General features: G+C 40.6%; 1 protein-coding gene across 1 annotated transcript; it reads right to left on the reverse strand.

The window, feature by feature from the left end:
* Nucleotides 1-3415: 3415 nt before the first annotated feature.
* Nucleotides 3416-14015, reverse strand: nocta (nocturnin a). Its single transcript, XM_085788664.1, has 4 exons — nucleotides 13823-14015; nucleotides 13601-13702; nucleotides 4672-5127; nucleotides 3416-4311 (listed from the first exon to the last, which is right to left on the reverse strand). The coding sequence occupies exons 1-4, from the start codon at nucleotides 13884-13886 to the stop codon at nucleotides 3416-3418; spliced, it is 1518 nt and encodes a 505-aa protein (XP_085644790.1). The 5' UTR covers nucleotides 13887-14015.
* Between the last annotated feature and the right edge of the window lie 3819 nt (nucleotides 14016-17834).

Raw genomic sequence — 17834 nt, forward strand, 5'->3', positions numbered from 1 at the left:
TGCAAAATCCACTTTCTACAGGTTTTGTAGCGGTCCTATGTGTTCCCGTGGCCTTTCTATGACGCCTGGAGGTGATCCTATTGAATCATTGACTGAAAAACAGCCGCCTGTCATTAAAAATGCAGACATCTGAACGAGGAAGTCTCCTGTCCCGGCGCAAAACCACGTCAATATTCCCCGGTAGCTTCTCATCAGTTCATACAACAGTGCACAGTTTGTGCTGCTCTCCTCAGTTTCACTTGTTTTTTATTTGACAGTTTCACACAGAACTTTCTGATGGCTGTAGAGTCCATGTTTCTCCTTCTGCAACATTTTTTCAGACAAGATGCCAGTCTCAGAAACTTTTTTTTTTTTTTCGGAAATCAATGCCCGACCCCTGTCACAATGTCAACACTGGCACATGTACCTGTAGTGAAAACCACACCCTCTCCCCGTGACAGGTGTGGAGTGGACGTGGTTTACACATCTTATTTGCATTTCAAGGTGCAGACACAGAAATGACTCGTTCTCAGCAGAGCTCTGGAGAGACACTTTTAGATTACTGAGATGTGGAGCTGCAGATTGATTTGGGGACAATACACTAGGAATACTATATGGTTGGACAACTTAGAACCATGTGAAATGGTTGAAAAACAGCATAATATGGGACCTTTAATATCTGTTCAGGGTGATTCCATCACAAATCGACAGCTCTTTGATACAATTGTGAAGCACACAAACAGACTCAGACTGCATTTGAGATCTGATCACTCTTGTTACATTCATTCCCCTTTTCCTGTACTCACACACCAGCACGTTGACTGTATCTGTAGATTGGCTACAAGCAACCACAACTGCCCATTCATTTGCATATAAAGAAAGGAAGTGAGTTCCTACTGTATCACAAGTGGTGTATTGAAACGCATGCGGAAACAAATGTTGAAGCTGGTGAGACCTAATGAACTCACATCTGACCACACGTAACTGTCACCATGTGTCAAAGTGCAGGATTTATTTGGACCTAACCAACTCACGTATCCCTCCGCCCAGGGTTAGCGCCCGCCGATCAGCAGTTGGTTAGGTCCAAATAAAAACTGTGTTTTTCCTGCACTTTGAAGGGCTGGAAAAAATTATATTATAGTGAACAATGGAACTGTGTATTTTTTTTCAGGTAAAACCTCTTTTAGGCCACGAAAATAGGCCGTTTCTTTGGGTCTGTTCACAACACTGTATGTTGTAAATCTCTGGGCAGGGCTATTATGGGCTGGCGTTGCTAACGGGAGGAGTGCAGAGAGTCTTCTACTGCAATTAAAGTACTTAGGGGCTATTTGGAGATCATACAACCCCACTTTAAAAAAATGCTACTATCCCTTTAACACTGTCAAGTATTTTTTAAGCTTGTTGAAGGCCAGGAAAGCTCCAAAAGTCAATTTACCAACACTCATAGTTAGTTGACTTTGTAAGTTTGCTCATACTGTATCTGGACAGTGATAGATAGTAAACAGCCACCAGGCAACAAACTCTACACACACAGCGACTCTGCAACCCCAACTCATCCATTTTGTGTTATTCTGTTTCTCCGTTCTGGTTTTAAAACAGAATAACAGAAAAACAACGTTGTTTTTTTTTATTTGGTTTTGAAACAGAAAAACGAAAGGTGCACGGATTCACACGGATTCCTACTAGTGCAATATTGTGCACTTTATCTCCCCGTCCCATCCTGCAGTCAGGAGAGAGGAGCTGCTAAACCTGAAAAATAAAAATAAAAAAACAAGCAAACATAGCAGGTAAAATGAGATAAAGAAGATCCTTTAAACCTTCAGCCATCAGGCTTTTTAATTCATCTGCAAATGGAAGAAGAGCTGACAGACAAATGAATTTCCCTTTGGTGATTAGATTAATAAAGTAATTCGTATCATACCTCATTTTTTTGTTTTATGTTGTGCAGTGTATGGTTAAACACCACAGTTGCCCCAGAATCAACTGAATTTCACAGTGAAGCCTTTACGGGGTAGTCTGTGGACTAAGAGTCAAGAAATCAAAAAAGCAACAGTATGAATAAAATTATTTCTTTATTATGTACAATAATAGTTATTCTAATGTTCAGAACAGTGATATGATTTAAAACCAACTCCTCACAACACGTCAAAGTTAAAATAGCTATTACAGGGTTTCTTTAGTTGCTTAACTTCAGTTGTTTCTGATGAGTGATTGAATATATTTATACATCAACCCTTTCGTGGCCTGTTTTAATGATTGACTATTAATATCTGTCATTAAAACAATCACACTGGGACCTGTTCTCCAGCAACATGTTCCAGTGCTGTTTACAGTGCATTTTAAGGTTTAGTTTAATTTAATTTAATAAGTTTATTTGCATCAGGGACAATGTACAAAATAACATTTAGTCTCAAAATCAGAGGAGATGCTTTGTACAGGATTCAGCCTACTAACTACTTTCCTCTTATGCCTTTAATGATACAGGTATGGCAAGCGGATTTAACATTTAAAAGCTAAGTTTGACTCTCCAGAATTAACATTGTAGATATCAACAACGTCTTTCTGACTGACTCGTAATTACATTTTTAATAGTTGGATTTTTTATCCAAGATATCTGTAATTCAGTTTTGCCTCTTGTCAAAAAGAATATTTCAGATATCTGCAACTACATTCTTCCTAGGACAAATGACGTCACTTTAACCATTCATGTGTATGGGGTTTGTCATTACAGATATCTACAGTTCAGTTGCAGATATCCACTATGTGAATTACAGATATCTGTAACTGAATTACCACTAGTACTAATTCCAGTTACAGATATCTACAACTTCATTTCTCCTAGTCAAAACTTAATTACAGATATCTGAACAGGGACATGTAGATATCTTTAATTGAGGTGAATTAAAGATATCTAGAACTGGAATTATGACTAGTCAGAATCAAGTTGTAGATATCTCAAACTGGAATTAGTACTAGTTGTAACACAGTTGCAGATATCTGTAATTCACATAGTGGATATCTGCAACTGAACTGTAGATATCTGTAATGACAAACCCCATACACATGAATGGTTAAAGTGACGTCATTTGTCCTAGAAAGAACGTAGTTGCAGATATCTGAAATGTTCTTTTTGACTATAGACAAAACTGAATTACAGATATCTACAACACACATCCAGTCTGGCTGTTAAATGTTAAAATGGCTTGACATATTAGGGCTGTCAAAGAAAAAACCCTGAGATTCGAATGTGAAAATTAATATTCGAATATTAAATAAACAGTGGGGAAAAAAACGAAAAAAATAAATAAATAAAACAGCGGGCGCACTGTATGACGCTCATTATTTATAATAGCCGACTGCACAACTGACAATATTGTAGCGACCCCGCAGTTGTTGTTGTTATGATGTTTTGGTCCAGAGTCCCTGTGCTAGGAGCTTACATCAGCCTATGAGGCTCCTCCTCCCTGAAGCTGAAGTCACACAGCAGTGACAGGTGGTCCGAGGGGTAGTGGTAGGAGGGGAGGCGGTCTGGTCCGATCTGCTCCTCGCTGGGAATGTCCAGCAGACGGTCCACGCTCAGGGCGCCGTGGGAATACCAGATGTAGTCCAGCGTGCCGCGGCTCTCTCCGGAGGGACGGACCTTCCAGCTGGTGTAGGCCGGCTCCGTCCGTCCGTCGGCGCTCAGCGAGGTGTAGGCGGAGCTCAGGCCGAGCTGGGAGGAGCTGAAGAGCCTGTAGACCTCCTCTGAGGGTTCAGCGTTAAAGTCCCCGCACACGACTAAAGGTGTTGATGATGCTGCTGCTGCTGCTGCTGCTGCCTGGCTCGGGCCGCCGCTCTGCCAGGTGATGCTGTGTAACCTCTGCAGCAGGTCGGCCCCCTGGGAGCTCCGCAGCCTCTCCCACCCGCTACACGCCTTTAGATGCGTCACGGCCACACACAGCTGTCGGCCCGTGGACCGGCACTGCAGCGTCTGGACGATGGCCACCTGATTGGTCGGCAGCGGCGGCGGCGGCGTCGTCCGGTCCGACAGCCGCATGTGAACCGTGGCCCGGTGGGAGAAGCGGGAGTGGAGGTAGAACAGAGCGCAGCCGTCCGGACCGTTGTTCCGCTCCACGTCCAGACAGGGAGACCAGGGCTTGGCCAGGAAGCTGCCGCGGTAACCCAGACCGGCCAGGACCGGCTGGAAGGTGTCGTAGTAGTGGTCCACTTCCTGCAGACACAGGATGTCGGGGCGGTGGGTCAGGATCTCCTCCAGGATCAGGAACTTCCTCTCCTGCCAGTTCAGAGCGTCCGGCGGACAGCGGACAAAGTCGTCCTTCCCTTCTCCAAGAGCTGGAACCAAACAGGGACATTCGTTGTCGGTCAGTGTATCATTCGTTCTTTCCATTTTCAATTGGAAATCAAAAATCAAAAAATGAAAAAGTGACAGATTATTTTGTTTTTTGTTTTTTTAATCGAACACAAAAAACGAAAAAATGTCTGGTTTTTCATATTTCAATTTTAGGCTCAAATCAAAAATACGAAATGGAAAAACGGGAGTCCTGCTGCCTGTTTTTCCATTTCGTATTTGTGATCTGAGACTAAAATTGAAATATGAAAAACCAGACAATATTTAGTATTTACAGGTTGGTGAAGCAGAACGTAGACACGCAGCGTAGACCCGTTGAGCTGAAGACTAGAACAGATCTCTACCTTGTGCGAGTATGTTCCACTGCATGACCCGTATAGAGGGGTTGTCATGGTGACGGGGCGCTGCGCCGCCGCTGGGATAGACCAGCTCCCGGTGCGGCCGGGCCGGTCGTCTCTGCAGAGCGTCCTCACACTGTCTGAGCAGCTGGTCGGGGTCTGCTGCTGCTGCTGCTGCTGCCAGGTCCTGGTCTGGTCCCTGGTCTGGGTGCAGGTCTGGGTGCAGGTCTGGGTGCAGGTCTGGGTGCAGGTCTGGGTGCAGGTCTGAGTGCAGGTCTGGGTGCAGGTCTGGGTGCAGGTCTGGCTGGGCCAAGGAGGAGCTGCTCAGCAACGGGGCCATCGTACCAAACAGCCGGTTGCTGCTGCTGCCACCTAGTGGACAAACTGAAGGAGAGGAGACAAGGGAGAGACATGTCTGGTCAGTAAAGGGGAATAAACCACCACCAGCTGCTCCACCTGCCACTGAATCATGTTGATGCAATCACTGTGTATTATTCAGACTTCACTACAACAATGTTAATGTTTGGACAGGGTTCAACATGTTCATCTTCTTAGTAGAGCCGGTGCATATTCTCATTTGCCCAGGTCATAGTATTTCAAAGGAGGTTAAATGGAAAGCAACTGGACTTAGTTACCTTCATCAGTTCATGTAGCATCTGACCAGGCTGGGACTGGTCCAACTATCTGGTGTGCAGACTCACTATTTAACCTCTTGTGTGGGCGTTCACAAGGGTGATGATGTCACTGGTTCCCTTTTGTGCTCCAAGTGCCAACGACAGTCGTTTGAACTGATGAAGCCTCTTGGATGAGAGGTGAAACGTCTTCCTAGACAAATAACTAAGTCCAGTTGCTTTCGATTTAACCTCCTTTCCCATCAAAGACAGTCATTTAAACGACTGTCGTTGGCACTTGGAGCACAAAAGGGAACCAGTGACATCATCACCCCTGTGAACGCCCACACAAGAGGTTAAATAGTGAGTCTGCACACCAGATAGTTGGACCAGTCCCAGCCTGGTCAGATGCTACATGAACTGATGAAGGTGAAACGTCTTCCTAGACAAATAACTAAGTCCAGTTGCTTTACATTTAACCTCCTTAGTAGGGATGTGCACGGTTACCCGAGTACCCGGGTACCCGAGTAGGCAGTCTGCTATCCGGTTATGAATTTATTACCCGGTTAACCTCGGATTAAAAAAACGTCACGTTAGAGCAACAGTCTAGTGTCGGATCAAACTACATCATCAGGCCGTGGTTCGGCTTTTTGTCGTGTTAAACAGTTTCGGATCAAGCAGCAACGTGATTTTCTGCTGTAAAAGCGTTTTTGGATCGAGCCTCGGACTTTCAAACCTTTTACAATAATCTGTGGTGGTTCCCTCGGCGATGACAGGTGTCATCAAGTCTGTTAGAGAATAGGCTTTCAGTTTATAAACACTCTGAAACCTTCCCAGTTATTTCCTGAGACGATGCGAGGCAGAGAGGAGCGAAGGCACCAACATGTAGTGTGGACTAATAAATAAGCACCGCTAATGATTTAAAAAAAGAAAAAAGAAAAAACAGTTTTCTCCTCCGAGGCAGCCGCGGCATAAAGATGCTCATCTGCCCCGTATGTGCATCTTAAACTCCATCTCTACTCTGATTATCCACCTGATATTTAGTCTGGACAGAGCGCATTTATGCACCGGCTGCGCTCTGTCCATCAGACATGATGTCATTTTATTTTTTATTACAGTAATCGGTTACCCGGGTAACACCAGGTTAGGTTACTCAATTAGGAAATTATTCGAAATGCCCATCCCTACTTCTTAGTATGACAACATGCTAACATTTGGTCGGCTAATTGGCACTAAACACAAACTTTGTCTCAGAATGACGGGACACGTACTCGCCTTTTTTTTTTTTATGTAAACCAAATCATAAATGAAATACAATCCAGTATCCATAATTAGGGTTGCAAAGGGGCGGAACATTTTCAGAAACTTTCCATGGGAAGTTTAAGCTGGGGAATTTTGTAAATATTCCAAATTGGAAACTTTCCATGGGAATTTATGGAAATTAACTGAAAATTGGGGCTAATTTAAACAAACTGTATCATGTGAATATTTAGTTTAGTCATAAGCAGGGCTTAATTTGTGCCGGATCCTGCCGGAACAAGATCCGGCACCTCGCCGAGTGGATCCGGGACCTCCTCTGTCAAATACGTGCAGTGGCGGCCTTAGACATCTGGGGGCCCGTTTCAATATTTCATATGAGGCCCTACCCTGTTAAACATAAAATTATTTGCCAGCTATGTGCCCATGTGTCGCTGATGCTTTAAACCCTGAAAGGACGCAGTAAACGCACTATCCATGCATCCCAGGTACGCACAACACATTAAGTGTTAAAATCACTATCAGGGCAAGAAACCAGGACTTCGCAGAAAAAACGAGGACTGAAGTTGGTTTTCATCAAAAAGCAAAATCATTATGTAGCCTACATTTTCAGACAAACTACAGGATTTAACAATATTCTGAATTTAAATTGGCAACAAAAGTAATGAGAGCAAAGTGCTCCGCGTTATTTCAGCACCACGGACAAGGAAAGGACGAGACATGCGGACAGACAGACGTCTACAGGCGCTGATCCTGTCGGTGCTGCGGTGCTGGAGCAGCAGACAGACAGCTGTCTCCTCCATTATTACAATCTGTAAATAAGCTGCCAATAATATCACATTTTAGTTGTGCTCTCGCTGTGTTTTATTTCTCTGTTAAAGGGATAGTTCAACATTTTGGCAAATTGGCCCATTGCCATAATCGCTATAGTCATAGCAGTAGGTTCGTTACCATTAATTGTCGGTGTAAGCTATTTTTAGAACGGAGGAGCGGGGCGGCAGGCTGCTCAGGGCTGTGCTATGGAGGCTAAAGGAATTTCTTGGTTTCCCTCATCAAACTCATCAAATACAAAATCCCAAAACTCCAAAACGCTTTCGTGGACAAGTTGTGACCTGCACAATCACCACGCTATGAGATAATAATGGAACGTTACGAAACTGAGCCGTTTTCGAGGTAAATACAGAGTCTGCTTGCTGAAAAACTGTCCCTGAACGCAACGCGCATCAGCGGTTTTGCATGAATTTACCTCTAAAACAGCTCCGTCTCGTAACGTTCCGTTATTATCTCATAGCGTGGTGATTGTGCAGCTCACAACTTGTCCACGACAGCCTGTTGGAGTTGTTGGGTTGTGTATTTGATGAGTTTGATGAGGAAAACCAAGAAATTCCCTTAGCCTCCATAGCGTAGCCCTGAGCAGCCTGCTGCTCTGCTCCACCGTTCTAGAAATAGCTTACACCGACAATTAAAGGTAACAAACCTACTGCTATGACTATAGCGATTATGGCAATGGGCCAATTTGCCAAAATGTTGAACTATCCCTTTAAGTTAGGACGTACTCATAGATCGCCTTGGAGGCATTTTAACCCCGAGGAAAAAAAGAAAAGAGGAGGAAAGTGATTGACAGACGTCAATCATCAGGTTACGCAACTGGGCGCACGTCAGGAGGAAAGCAGGAAAAACAAACACTAAGAGAAAAGGAATAATACTGGGAGAAGGAAAACGAGGGTCTATTGATAGTTTGCGGGCCGTTTTCAAAGGTAAGCTACGTTGTTATTGATATTTCCTGCCGTATTATTAATTAGGAGCGATTAGTGTGCAAAGCGAGAGGCCACTTTGGCATTTCTTATTACAAGTGTAACAAGGACCTGTAAGTACACCAAAATACACTATGTATTTACAATGTAAGTACATGTTATTACATACGGTTACATAGGTAATAATTAATTAGGTAGATACACAGGAACAAGGACCCCTTAAAATAAAGTGTTACCTTGCATTTTTATAATCTTTGTTCACGTCTTTATTCTATATAAGCAACAGTTTATTGCATTTTTATAATCTTTGTTCAATGTAGGTCAGAAGGAGGGTCTATTGCCTTTTGTCTTTATATAAGCACAGTATTGCCTTTTTAGTCTATTGTCTTTTTGTTTTATTCAATAGTTCACACTGAAGATTAAATGCATTTTAACAAAAACATGGTTGCTCATTTCAACTTCTTCAAAAAATAAGTTATTTTTCCTTAAATAGCCTAATAGCCGGTATTCAGTTATCTATACGAACAATTAAAAGACGGCCGGGTCAAAACAAACAAACAAACAAACAAAACTCTTCCAACTTTGTGGACTGTCTGTGAAGACTGACGGGAGTGAAGCCGACCTCATCCTCTGCCTGCCGGTGGGACAAATTGCACTGTCGGATCTGGGTCTCCGTGTCCGGAACCCGTTCGGGATGACTTGAATGGTGCTGAAGCGCTATGGCGCAACGGACACAGAGACCCAGGTTGGACAGCGCAGCCAGGGGAACAGCATGAGGAAGATGATGAACTCAGATAAAAGCCATAGCGACGTGAGCTCTTATACCTCTGAATTTCACCGCATCGGGGTCATTTTTCAGGTGTGTTAAAAGTCATTTAAGCGCCGTTACGCACGCCGCACGTCTCGCCTCCTGTGCGCTCCTCCCCTCTGCCCCCCCCCCCGGAACAGCACCCTCTCAGTGTTCCGGGACCTACACATGGACAAATTAAGCACTGGTCATAAGCACACATCCATGCAAAATAATACAATTAAAAACATGAAATTTCAACAGATTTTGCTGCATGTGATTGAGGAATAACATAGATATTCAAGTACTTGCATTAAATCTGGTTGTTTTAGCCAAGATTATGCTACGATATATTTTCACCAACTATATTTAAGTTCCCTGTCAAGGGCCAACCTTGAATTTTGTAAATTTCGAATTTATTTTCGAATTTATTCCCATTTATTCCCATATATTATATTAAACACTAAACAATAATATGTAGCACTTAATGGCAGAACTGTAAGTTCTTTACTAATTCGACCGGTTTTTACCTACTTTTTCTTTCTTTTTCTTTTTTCTTTGTATAGTTTTACTGTTTTATTACTTTTATTATTTCACTCTTGATCATATAATTCTTTTTTACATGCAATGTAGCACTCTAGTTTATTTATGTATTGTTGGTTTTATTCTATTGGTTTAGTTTTTCTCTGTTCAACCACAGCGCACACACACAGCACTTTAACTTAAAGAGCTGCTGATCTGATCAGTTCTACAGACTGTTTTTACTGACCCATTTGTAATAGAGTGGAAGCACCCTTTACTTCACTGTTTTGAATGCGTGTTAAAGGTGTGAAAGTATTTTGTATGGATGTCTCGTATGTATTGTCTTGTGTATGCAGTGGCTCCGAGCCCAAAACACATTTCTCTTTCCAATCCACTGTGATCATCCACATCAACAGAAGTAGCAAGAAGACGTCAGACAGTCTGAGGTTACATCATCACACACACACAGAGACAGTAAGTCAACAAACACAGGGACATGTCCATGTTCTTTCCAGTCCAGAACTAAATGTTCATGTCAAACTGTTTTCATCGTCTATTTAATAATAAGCCAGGCTGGTGACTGGTGCTGCCGACTACACACACACACACACAGATCAAATTCCAGTCACTCGCTCCGCTGTGGGAAACCTCATGTAGGCAACTGAATTATAGAGTGACATAGTAAACGAAAAAAGAAGTGAGTGAAATATTGTTTTGTATTTTAATACATTTACAGCGATGGACCACTTACAGTCTCTACGCACCTTATTTTTCTACACACAGTTACACACATTGCACATTTTCTTCTTGCACTAAAATCAACGCTGCCAATTTGTTTTTGTATATAATTTTGTACGTCACATTTTATTTTATTTGCTATTGCTATTTTATTATGTATAGTTTGTTCTTTATATTTTACTATTTTATTATGTATAGTTTATATTCTTATTCTTTATATTCTTATATGTTGTTATCGTCACTGTGTGTCTGTGTAATGCTGCTGCTGCACTGTCATTTCCCTGATTGGGATCAATAAAGTCTATCTATCTATCTATCTATCTGTCTATCTATCTATCTATCTATCTATCTATCTATCTATCTATCTATCTATCTATCTATCTATCTATCTATCTATCTATCTATCTGTCTATCTATCTATCTATCTATCTATCTATCTATCTATCTATCTATCTATCTGTCTGTCTATCTATCTATCTATCTATCTATCGTTCTATCTATGAAGGTGGTTAAGTATGACAAACATCTAAAATGAATAATCATCTACAAAGAGCATCAGCTTTTCTAGAGCCTGCATAAACAGGTGTGTTAATAATAAGTTCTTGCTTTGATGATGTAAGGGATGTGGACTCTCTTGACCGTTGTCTTTAGTGGATGGTTATCTAACTCAGCCTGAGTAATCCGATTACCTGTGGGGTTAAATTAAGACTTTATTCGCCTTTAGAATTAGAGGCCTACTTACAGAAACCAGGGCTGTCAGCTTATTTTATCTTCCACCTAGTGCTACTATTATTGTCTTACAGTCTCATCTTTCCCACCATATTCCCATCATCAAGAAGAGCAGCATTAAAGGGATAGTAGCATTTTTTTTAAAGTGTGGTTGTATGATCTACAAATAGCCCCTAAGTACTTTAATTGCAGTAGAAGACTCTCTGCACTCCTCCCGTTAGCAACGCCAGCCCATAATAGCCCTGCCCAGAGATTTACAACATACAGTGTTGTGAACAGACCCAAAGAAACGGCCTATTTTCACGGCCTAAAAGAGGTTTTACCTGAAAAAAACAACAACACAGTTCCATTGTTCACTATAATATAATTTTTTCCAGCCTATGGGCTGTTCTTTGGGTCTGTTCACAACACTGTATGTTGTAAATCTCTGGGCAGGGCTATTATGGGCTGGCGTTGCTAACGGGAGGAGTGCAGAGAGTCTTCTACTGCAATTAAAGTACTTAGGGGCTATTTGGAGATCATACAACCCCACTTTTAAAAAATGATACTATCCCTTTAATGCTACAAGACTAGAAGAGTGCAGTGGCATGGTTAGATAGATAGATAGATAGATAGATAGATAGATAGATAGATAGATAGATAGATAGATAGATAGATAGATAGATAGATAGATAGAGGTTCTTAATGACATCAACCTTAGAGAGAGAATAGACTAGCCTATGTGCTAGTGATCATGAATAGCGCCACCTATAGCTCCAAGAAATAGGCTACAATAATATTTATATAATATACAATAATAATTTGGATGAAAGGTCAAAGGATGGGCAGATAAAGGGTCTGTTCGCAGAAAAAAACAACAACACTATATTGTAAAATACACACAGTTTAACTGATGGGTTTGTCCGTAGGGTGGGACCTGTGTATCTGCTCTACAAGCTCAAACAACAACTCGAGCCGTTAGAATTAAGACGGGACACTACAGGCAAAAACACTGTTGTTTCATGCACTGATCAATTTTGAGATTTTGGGCTATTTTTCTTCCTTAACATGTATTCTTTCAGAAAAGTTTAAAAAAAAAAAGGGTATAAAAATTTGATTTTTTTTTTAGGGCTGGTGACAGTATTTTTTCATTTACAGAGTGATAAAAACAGATATCCAAAATCCTCCTCTGTAAAAACTTCAGACTCTAAGATGTCAACAAAATAAAACTAGAATTTTGAAAGAGGCTGTTGTTTTATGAGTAGTAGGCAGTGGTACTACTACTACTACTAGTAGGCAGTGGTGGACAGTAAAGGAGTAAATTTACTCGAGCCAGGGCCGTTGTATAGGGGAGAAAGGTGGTGATAATTCTAGGGGCCCAGCGCCCAGTGGGGCCCATAAAAAACCCCAGTAGTCTAATCTTTGTATGACTGATTTATTCTGCGTAAGACCCTGACTAATACTCATAGTAATGCTGCATTAGCATCAAAACAAAGAAGGCTAAATGAGAAATGATAATACATACGTAGTCTATGAAAAAAGTGGAAAAGTTAGGGGGAGGGGCCCACTTTAGTATTCTTTAAGGGGGCCCAGAATTCCTAGCAACGGCCCTGACTTGAGTACTGTACTTAAGTAGGCCTACATATCCAGAGAATTTGTACTTACTTAATTAATTAGATTTCTTTGGTACTTATTACTCTTACTTGAATACATTTCCAAGACAAATATTTATACTTTAATTAGTAGGAAGGCTGAAAAGTACTGGTTACTTTCAGGTCTTTTTCTAAACTCCTATTGGACACAAGCTGTGTTTGTCTGTGAAGGAAACCCTAACCCCTAAAAGCAGCACATCAGTGCAGCTGAGCAGCAAAGAGTTCATTCTCACTAACAAGAGTTAAAAGCTCCTTACATTCATTTACAAACTATTAGAGTCATTCATTGATGTGAACAATAAGACATTTACTCTTACTCACTTTTGCTTAAAGGGGACATATTACGCAAAACTCACTTTTTCATAGCTTTAGTGTGTATTTGCCTCCTCACCCCTTAAACATCAGTTTTGACGACTATGTCAACATTTTGTAAACTGCCATAGTAAGAAAATGTGTCTCTTAACAAGCCGTTTTAATTTCACCGGCTTATTACATCACAAGCCGGGTGATGTGAATATTCAAGCCCTTTCTCCCGTGGTTACCATGGTTACCTCAGCTACCAGAGCGAAGGCTCTAAACCGACCGTTTAGAGCAGGGCTGTGAAACTGGTGTGTAGAGAACCAGCTGTGCTCAATCTTCTGGTTTTTCTGACCAAAGCATGTTACTAACATTACTTTTAGACATCAAGGTGCCATGTCAAGAAGCAGAAATGAGCAGAATATGTCGCCTTTAAAGTACATTTAAAAGCATGTAGTTTTGGATACAAGCACTTTTATACTCTTACTGGAGTAACATGTCGACTGAGCTACTTTTACTTGTAACGGAGTACATTTTGACCAGTAGTGGGGTCGAGTCCATCTCTGGTAGTAGTTTATTATAGCCCAGTATCCTTTATCTTTATCTTACCTGATGTTCCTCCATTGATGGAAGCTCCGCTCAGCTTCAGTCTGGACGTCCCAGCGACGGTCCTCTTCCCCTTCCTCTCTCCTACTCCAGAGGAAAACTGTCCTGTCGGGTTAGAGACTGAGACAGGTCCAGCTCCCGTGGAGAAGGAGAAGGGACTGGTGGCAGCAGCAGGTCCAGGTCCAGGTCCAGGTCCAGGTCCAGGTCCAGGGTGGTTAGGTCCACTCCGAGAGGACACACACAGCTGGTTCAACAGAGACGAGCAGCGCCGCCGAGCTGGATTCATCATTTAGCCGACTCTTCTCTTCTCTTCTCTTCTCTTCTCTTCTCTTCTCTTCTCTTCTCTTCTCTTCTCTTCTCTTCTCTTCTCTTCTCTTCTCTTCTCTTCTCTCCTCTCCTCTTCTCTTCTCTTTTCTTCTCTTCTCTTCTCTTCTCTCCTCTCCTCTTCTCTTCTCTTTTCTTTTCTTCTCTTCTCTTCTCTTCTCTTCTCTTCTCTTCTCTTCTCTTCTCTTCTCTCCTCTCCTCTTCTCTTCTCTTTTCTTCTCTTCTCTTCTCTTCTCTCCTCTCCTCTTCTCTTCTCTTTTCTTTTCTTCTCTTCTCTTCTCTTTTCTTCTCTTCTCTTCTCTTCTCCTCTCTTCTCCTCTCTTCTCTTCCCTTCTCTTCTCTTCTCTCCTCTTCTCTTCTCTTCTGTTCAGGAGTCTAGAGAGAAGAGATGGACGGTGAGAGAGGGAGTCAGGTCAGGTCTTCACCATTCATTAGACAGAATAGAAACTAACACGCGGAAAAAAGCCTCGCTCACTCCGTGTACTTCTGGGAGTGACGTCAGCAGCGTTGCATCATCATTGTTCCGGTGGTGAGTCACGGTGCCCCGCCCATTAGGCCCCGCCTCTATGGGAATGGCTAGTGTGACGTCACGAGTCACTTCTCTGAGCTACTGAGGGATTGACCCAAACATTTGTCAATATTGATGCCAATTGTGTATTTTGTAATGCCGAAGTGGAAACGATTAGGCACCTTTTCTTTGATTGTAATTTTTCCCAGATTTTTTGGAAAAAAAATTGAAGCTTACATCACATCACATTCCAACATACCAATTAATTTGAATGCCAAAGATATACTGTTATACTATAATAATAATAAAGATAGGAAAATGCAACATTTAATTAATCTGATTATTCTAAATGCAAAATTCCACATACATAAAACCAAATTTTCCAAAGGTCGACCTTTCTTTCCTGTTTTTGAAATTGATTTCAAGAACTACCTTGAATGTATTAAAAAAATTGATAATAAAAAATGTATACACACTGTTAACATAATTGAAGAAATATTTGGAGAAATATAATATGTCCTGCCATTTTCTTTCTTCCTTTTATTTAATTTCATTTATTTTATTATATTTATGTTACCTATGTAATGACTTATGCACTTCATCCACTTTATGTCTCATACTGTATTTGTTTATTTAAATCCTTGATGCCTGACTGTTTTGTATTGTCCACGTCAATGTTCTGACTGTGATTGGAACTTTTAAATAAAGTTTTGAAGAAAAAAAAAAAAGAGGGATTGACCCAAAATGAAACAGCAATGGGGAAAGCTTGTTTCACGGGTAATAATAAAGATAAAAACAAGTTTATCCGTCAACTATTTCAACAAGACATTGTAAGTTCACCCTCTGCTTTATCCTACTGCTCTACATTTGTTGGAAATATTAATTGGGAAAAAGTCTGGCTACTACCCATAGACTGTATAAGCTACTACCTAATACGTTTTTTTTAACCAACAAGGTCAAAGAGATCTCATTTAAAATGCTTCATAGATTTTACCAAACTAATCATCATATACAAAGGCTTAACATTGAAGTGAACTGTACCCACTGTGTCTCTGTCAACCAAACCTTGGTTCATTTATTTTGGTCTGGCCCACACACCAGACAACTTTGGAGCTTTATCACTGATCATATTCACCCCCAGTTTAATTTATGCTGGAAAAATGTTTTGTTAGGCTACACGGAATATGATAAAACTAAATTCTGTTATTATATGATTCATTTGTTAATTATTTTATCCAAATTTTACATACATGAGTCAAAATTTTCTGGTAAGAAGCCAAACTTCTTGGATCTGTCTGCATATGTTGGTCAATATATCTGCTCCCTCTGTGATTGTGAGAATAAAAAAGCTGTTGTATGATGTACGTATGATCTTTGTAAGCTTTACAAAATATTTATTTAAGTTTATGTTTTTTCTGTCTTGCTGTCATCCCCTGGCATATTTATGATGGTTTGGTTGTGTATTAATGTTGTATACACTTATTTCATCTAACTGTATTCAGTCCTGTGTATACTCTTGTTGTCAATAAAGTTGTATAAAAAAAGGGGGGGTTTGACCCAAAATGGACTAGTCCATGAAATATTCAAGATGGGATCACATCACGCTTTGTAAGTTGACTCACAATTGACAGGCTATAGGAATGTAATATTATATATATATATATAAAGCTCATTTATGTTGTGGTCAGTGTTGTTAGCCCATCTGACTGTTTTATTACAACGCAGACCAAAGTGCAAATCTAGAGAAGCTACAGACAGACAGACAACCCTGCGGTGTCTGCAGTGGTTCAGGCCATGCGGCAGAACTTCACAAAGCCAATGAGCGTTAAGTGCGTTTTTTTTTTGTTTTTTTTTTCTGTTTTCTGACGTACAGTAGCTAAACATCACACCCCTCCAGTCAGGTTTCACCAGGCTGTGCCCAAGGTTTTCTCAGTTATATAAATAACCCTTTATTGAGCGGCTTCGTAGATCAGGCCTACTCCTGATTTTTGATACATTGTCAAGAAAAGAAAAAATATATATATTTTTTAATAGTTTATAAATCAGTTTTTGTGGGATAATGTCAATGTTTAATCCCAGCAGTGGTTTTTATATAAAACCAGATGTGGTTCAGGTGATGACCTCATCAGTGTCTCATTCAGTAGAATGAGTTGTGTTTGTGTTGGTATTTAAAACAAAAAACAAAACAAAAAAAACTTTTTTATACAGTATATATTATTATTATTATTATTGAGCCTTTGATCTATTATATGCTCCACTTAGAAAAATATATAGGCTACATACAATGCATGTACACTAGATATTAGATGTTAAAAGGCCTAACAGCGTTTAAGGACGTTTTAAATAAAGGTGACCTTCCAAAACTGATCAAAGGAAAGCCCACAACTTTTATTTTATTTTCACTGTGTGTTCCCTGTAAATCCAGATTGATATTAAAAGGAGACTTATTAGCTACAGAATAAAAACCCTATAAAATCTTGTGGCAGCAAATGGAACTATAACAGAACCGGCATCTCATTATATTGATTATTTTTTTAAACCGTATGTTCAGAACTTATCTTCATGTCAAAGATACCACAGATGTTTTAAATAAATAAAATGTTGAGGCACTTGCACTAATATTTGATCATTGAGATCCTCAGAGTCAATCACTAGGCTACCGCTCAGATAGAGAGGATGAGGCGCCCCCTACTGGTCTCTTATTAGAACTAACTGAATGGCTGTTGAATAATACAGTTTTTCTCAGTTGCTAAAACACTAAACCCTGTTGTCTGAACCAAATGCTCAGTTGCCTGAACCCACTGATTGAATCAGTCTCTTTTGGCAAAACCATCAGCACTTTTCACCTGTTTAGACACATCTTACCAACACATTTTCATTGTGATGCACCTGTGTTGCATAATGCTGAGCACAGGTGGCAAAAGTCAAACACAAGTAAAGCACAAGTTTCACCGGTTGAACACAACAACTCAAAATTGATCACACTTGTGTCTAATGATGTGAGGGCACATATATAAACCAGTTCAGGATGAAGTCCTGTGGCCTGATCCAGTAGAGAAATGATGCTGTGGCTGAGTTATGCACTTCTCATTTCTATATTTTTGTACTTTATTTTTACATAGGCTTACTGCATACAAGTGCTAAATGCACAAGATTTCTGTTTGTCTTTGTACTGTACAAGTGCTACGTGTAAATGCACAAGATTTCAGGTTTTTGTACTTCTTTTTTTTTTTTTTTACAGTACTATGTACGAGTGCTAAATGCACAGGTTTTTTGTTTTGCAAGAGGAGAAGATGAGAGACGACAGGGTGAAGAAAGAAAGGATGAGGGAGGGAGGGAGGGATGAACTGGGAAGAAAAAAGAAGAAGGAAGGAAAAGGGGATGAAATGGATGTGGGGAGGGAGG

Source organism: Trachurus japonicus, chromosome 10 (assembly GCF_045865225.1).
Source record: "Trachurus japonicus isolate A0001 chromosome 10, Traja_1.0".
In the NCBI taxonomy this organism is placed as follows: domain Eukaryota; kingdom Metazoa; phylum Chordata; class Actinopteri; order Carangiformes; family Carangidae; genus Trachurus; species Trachurus japonicus.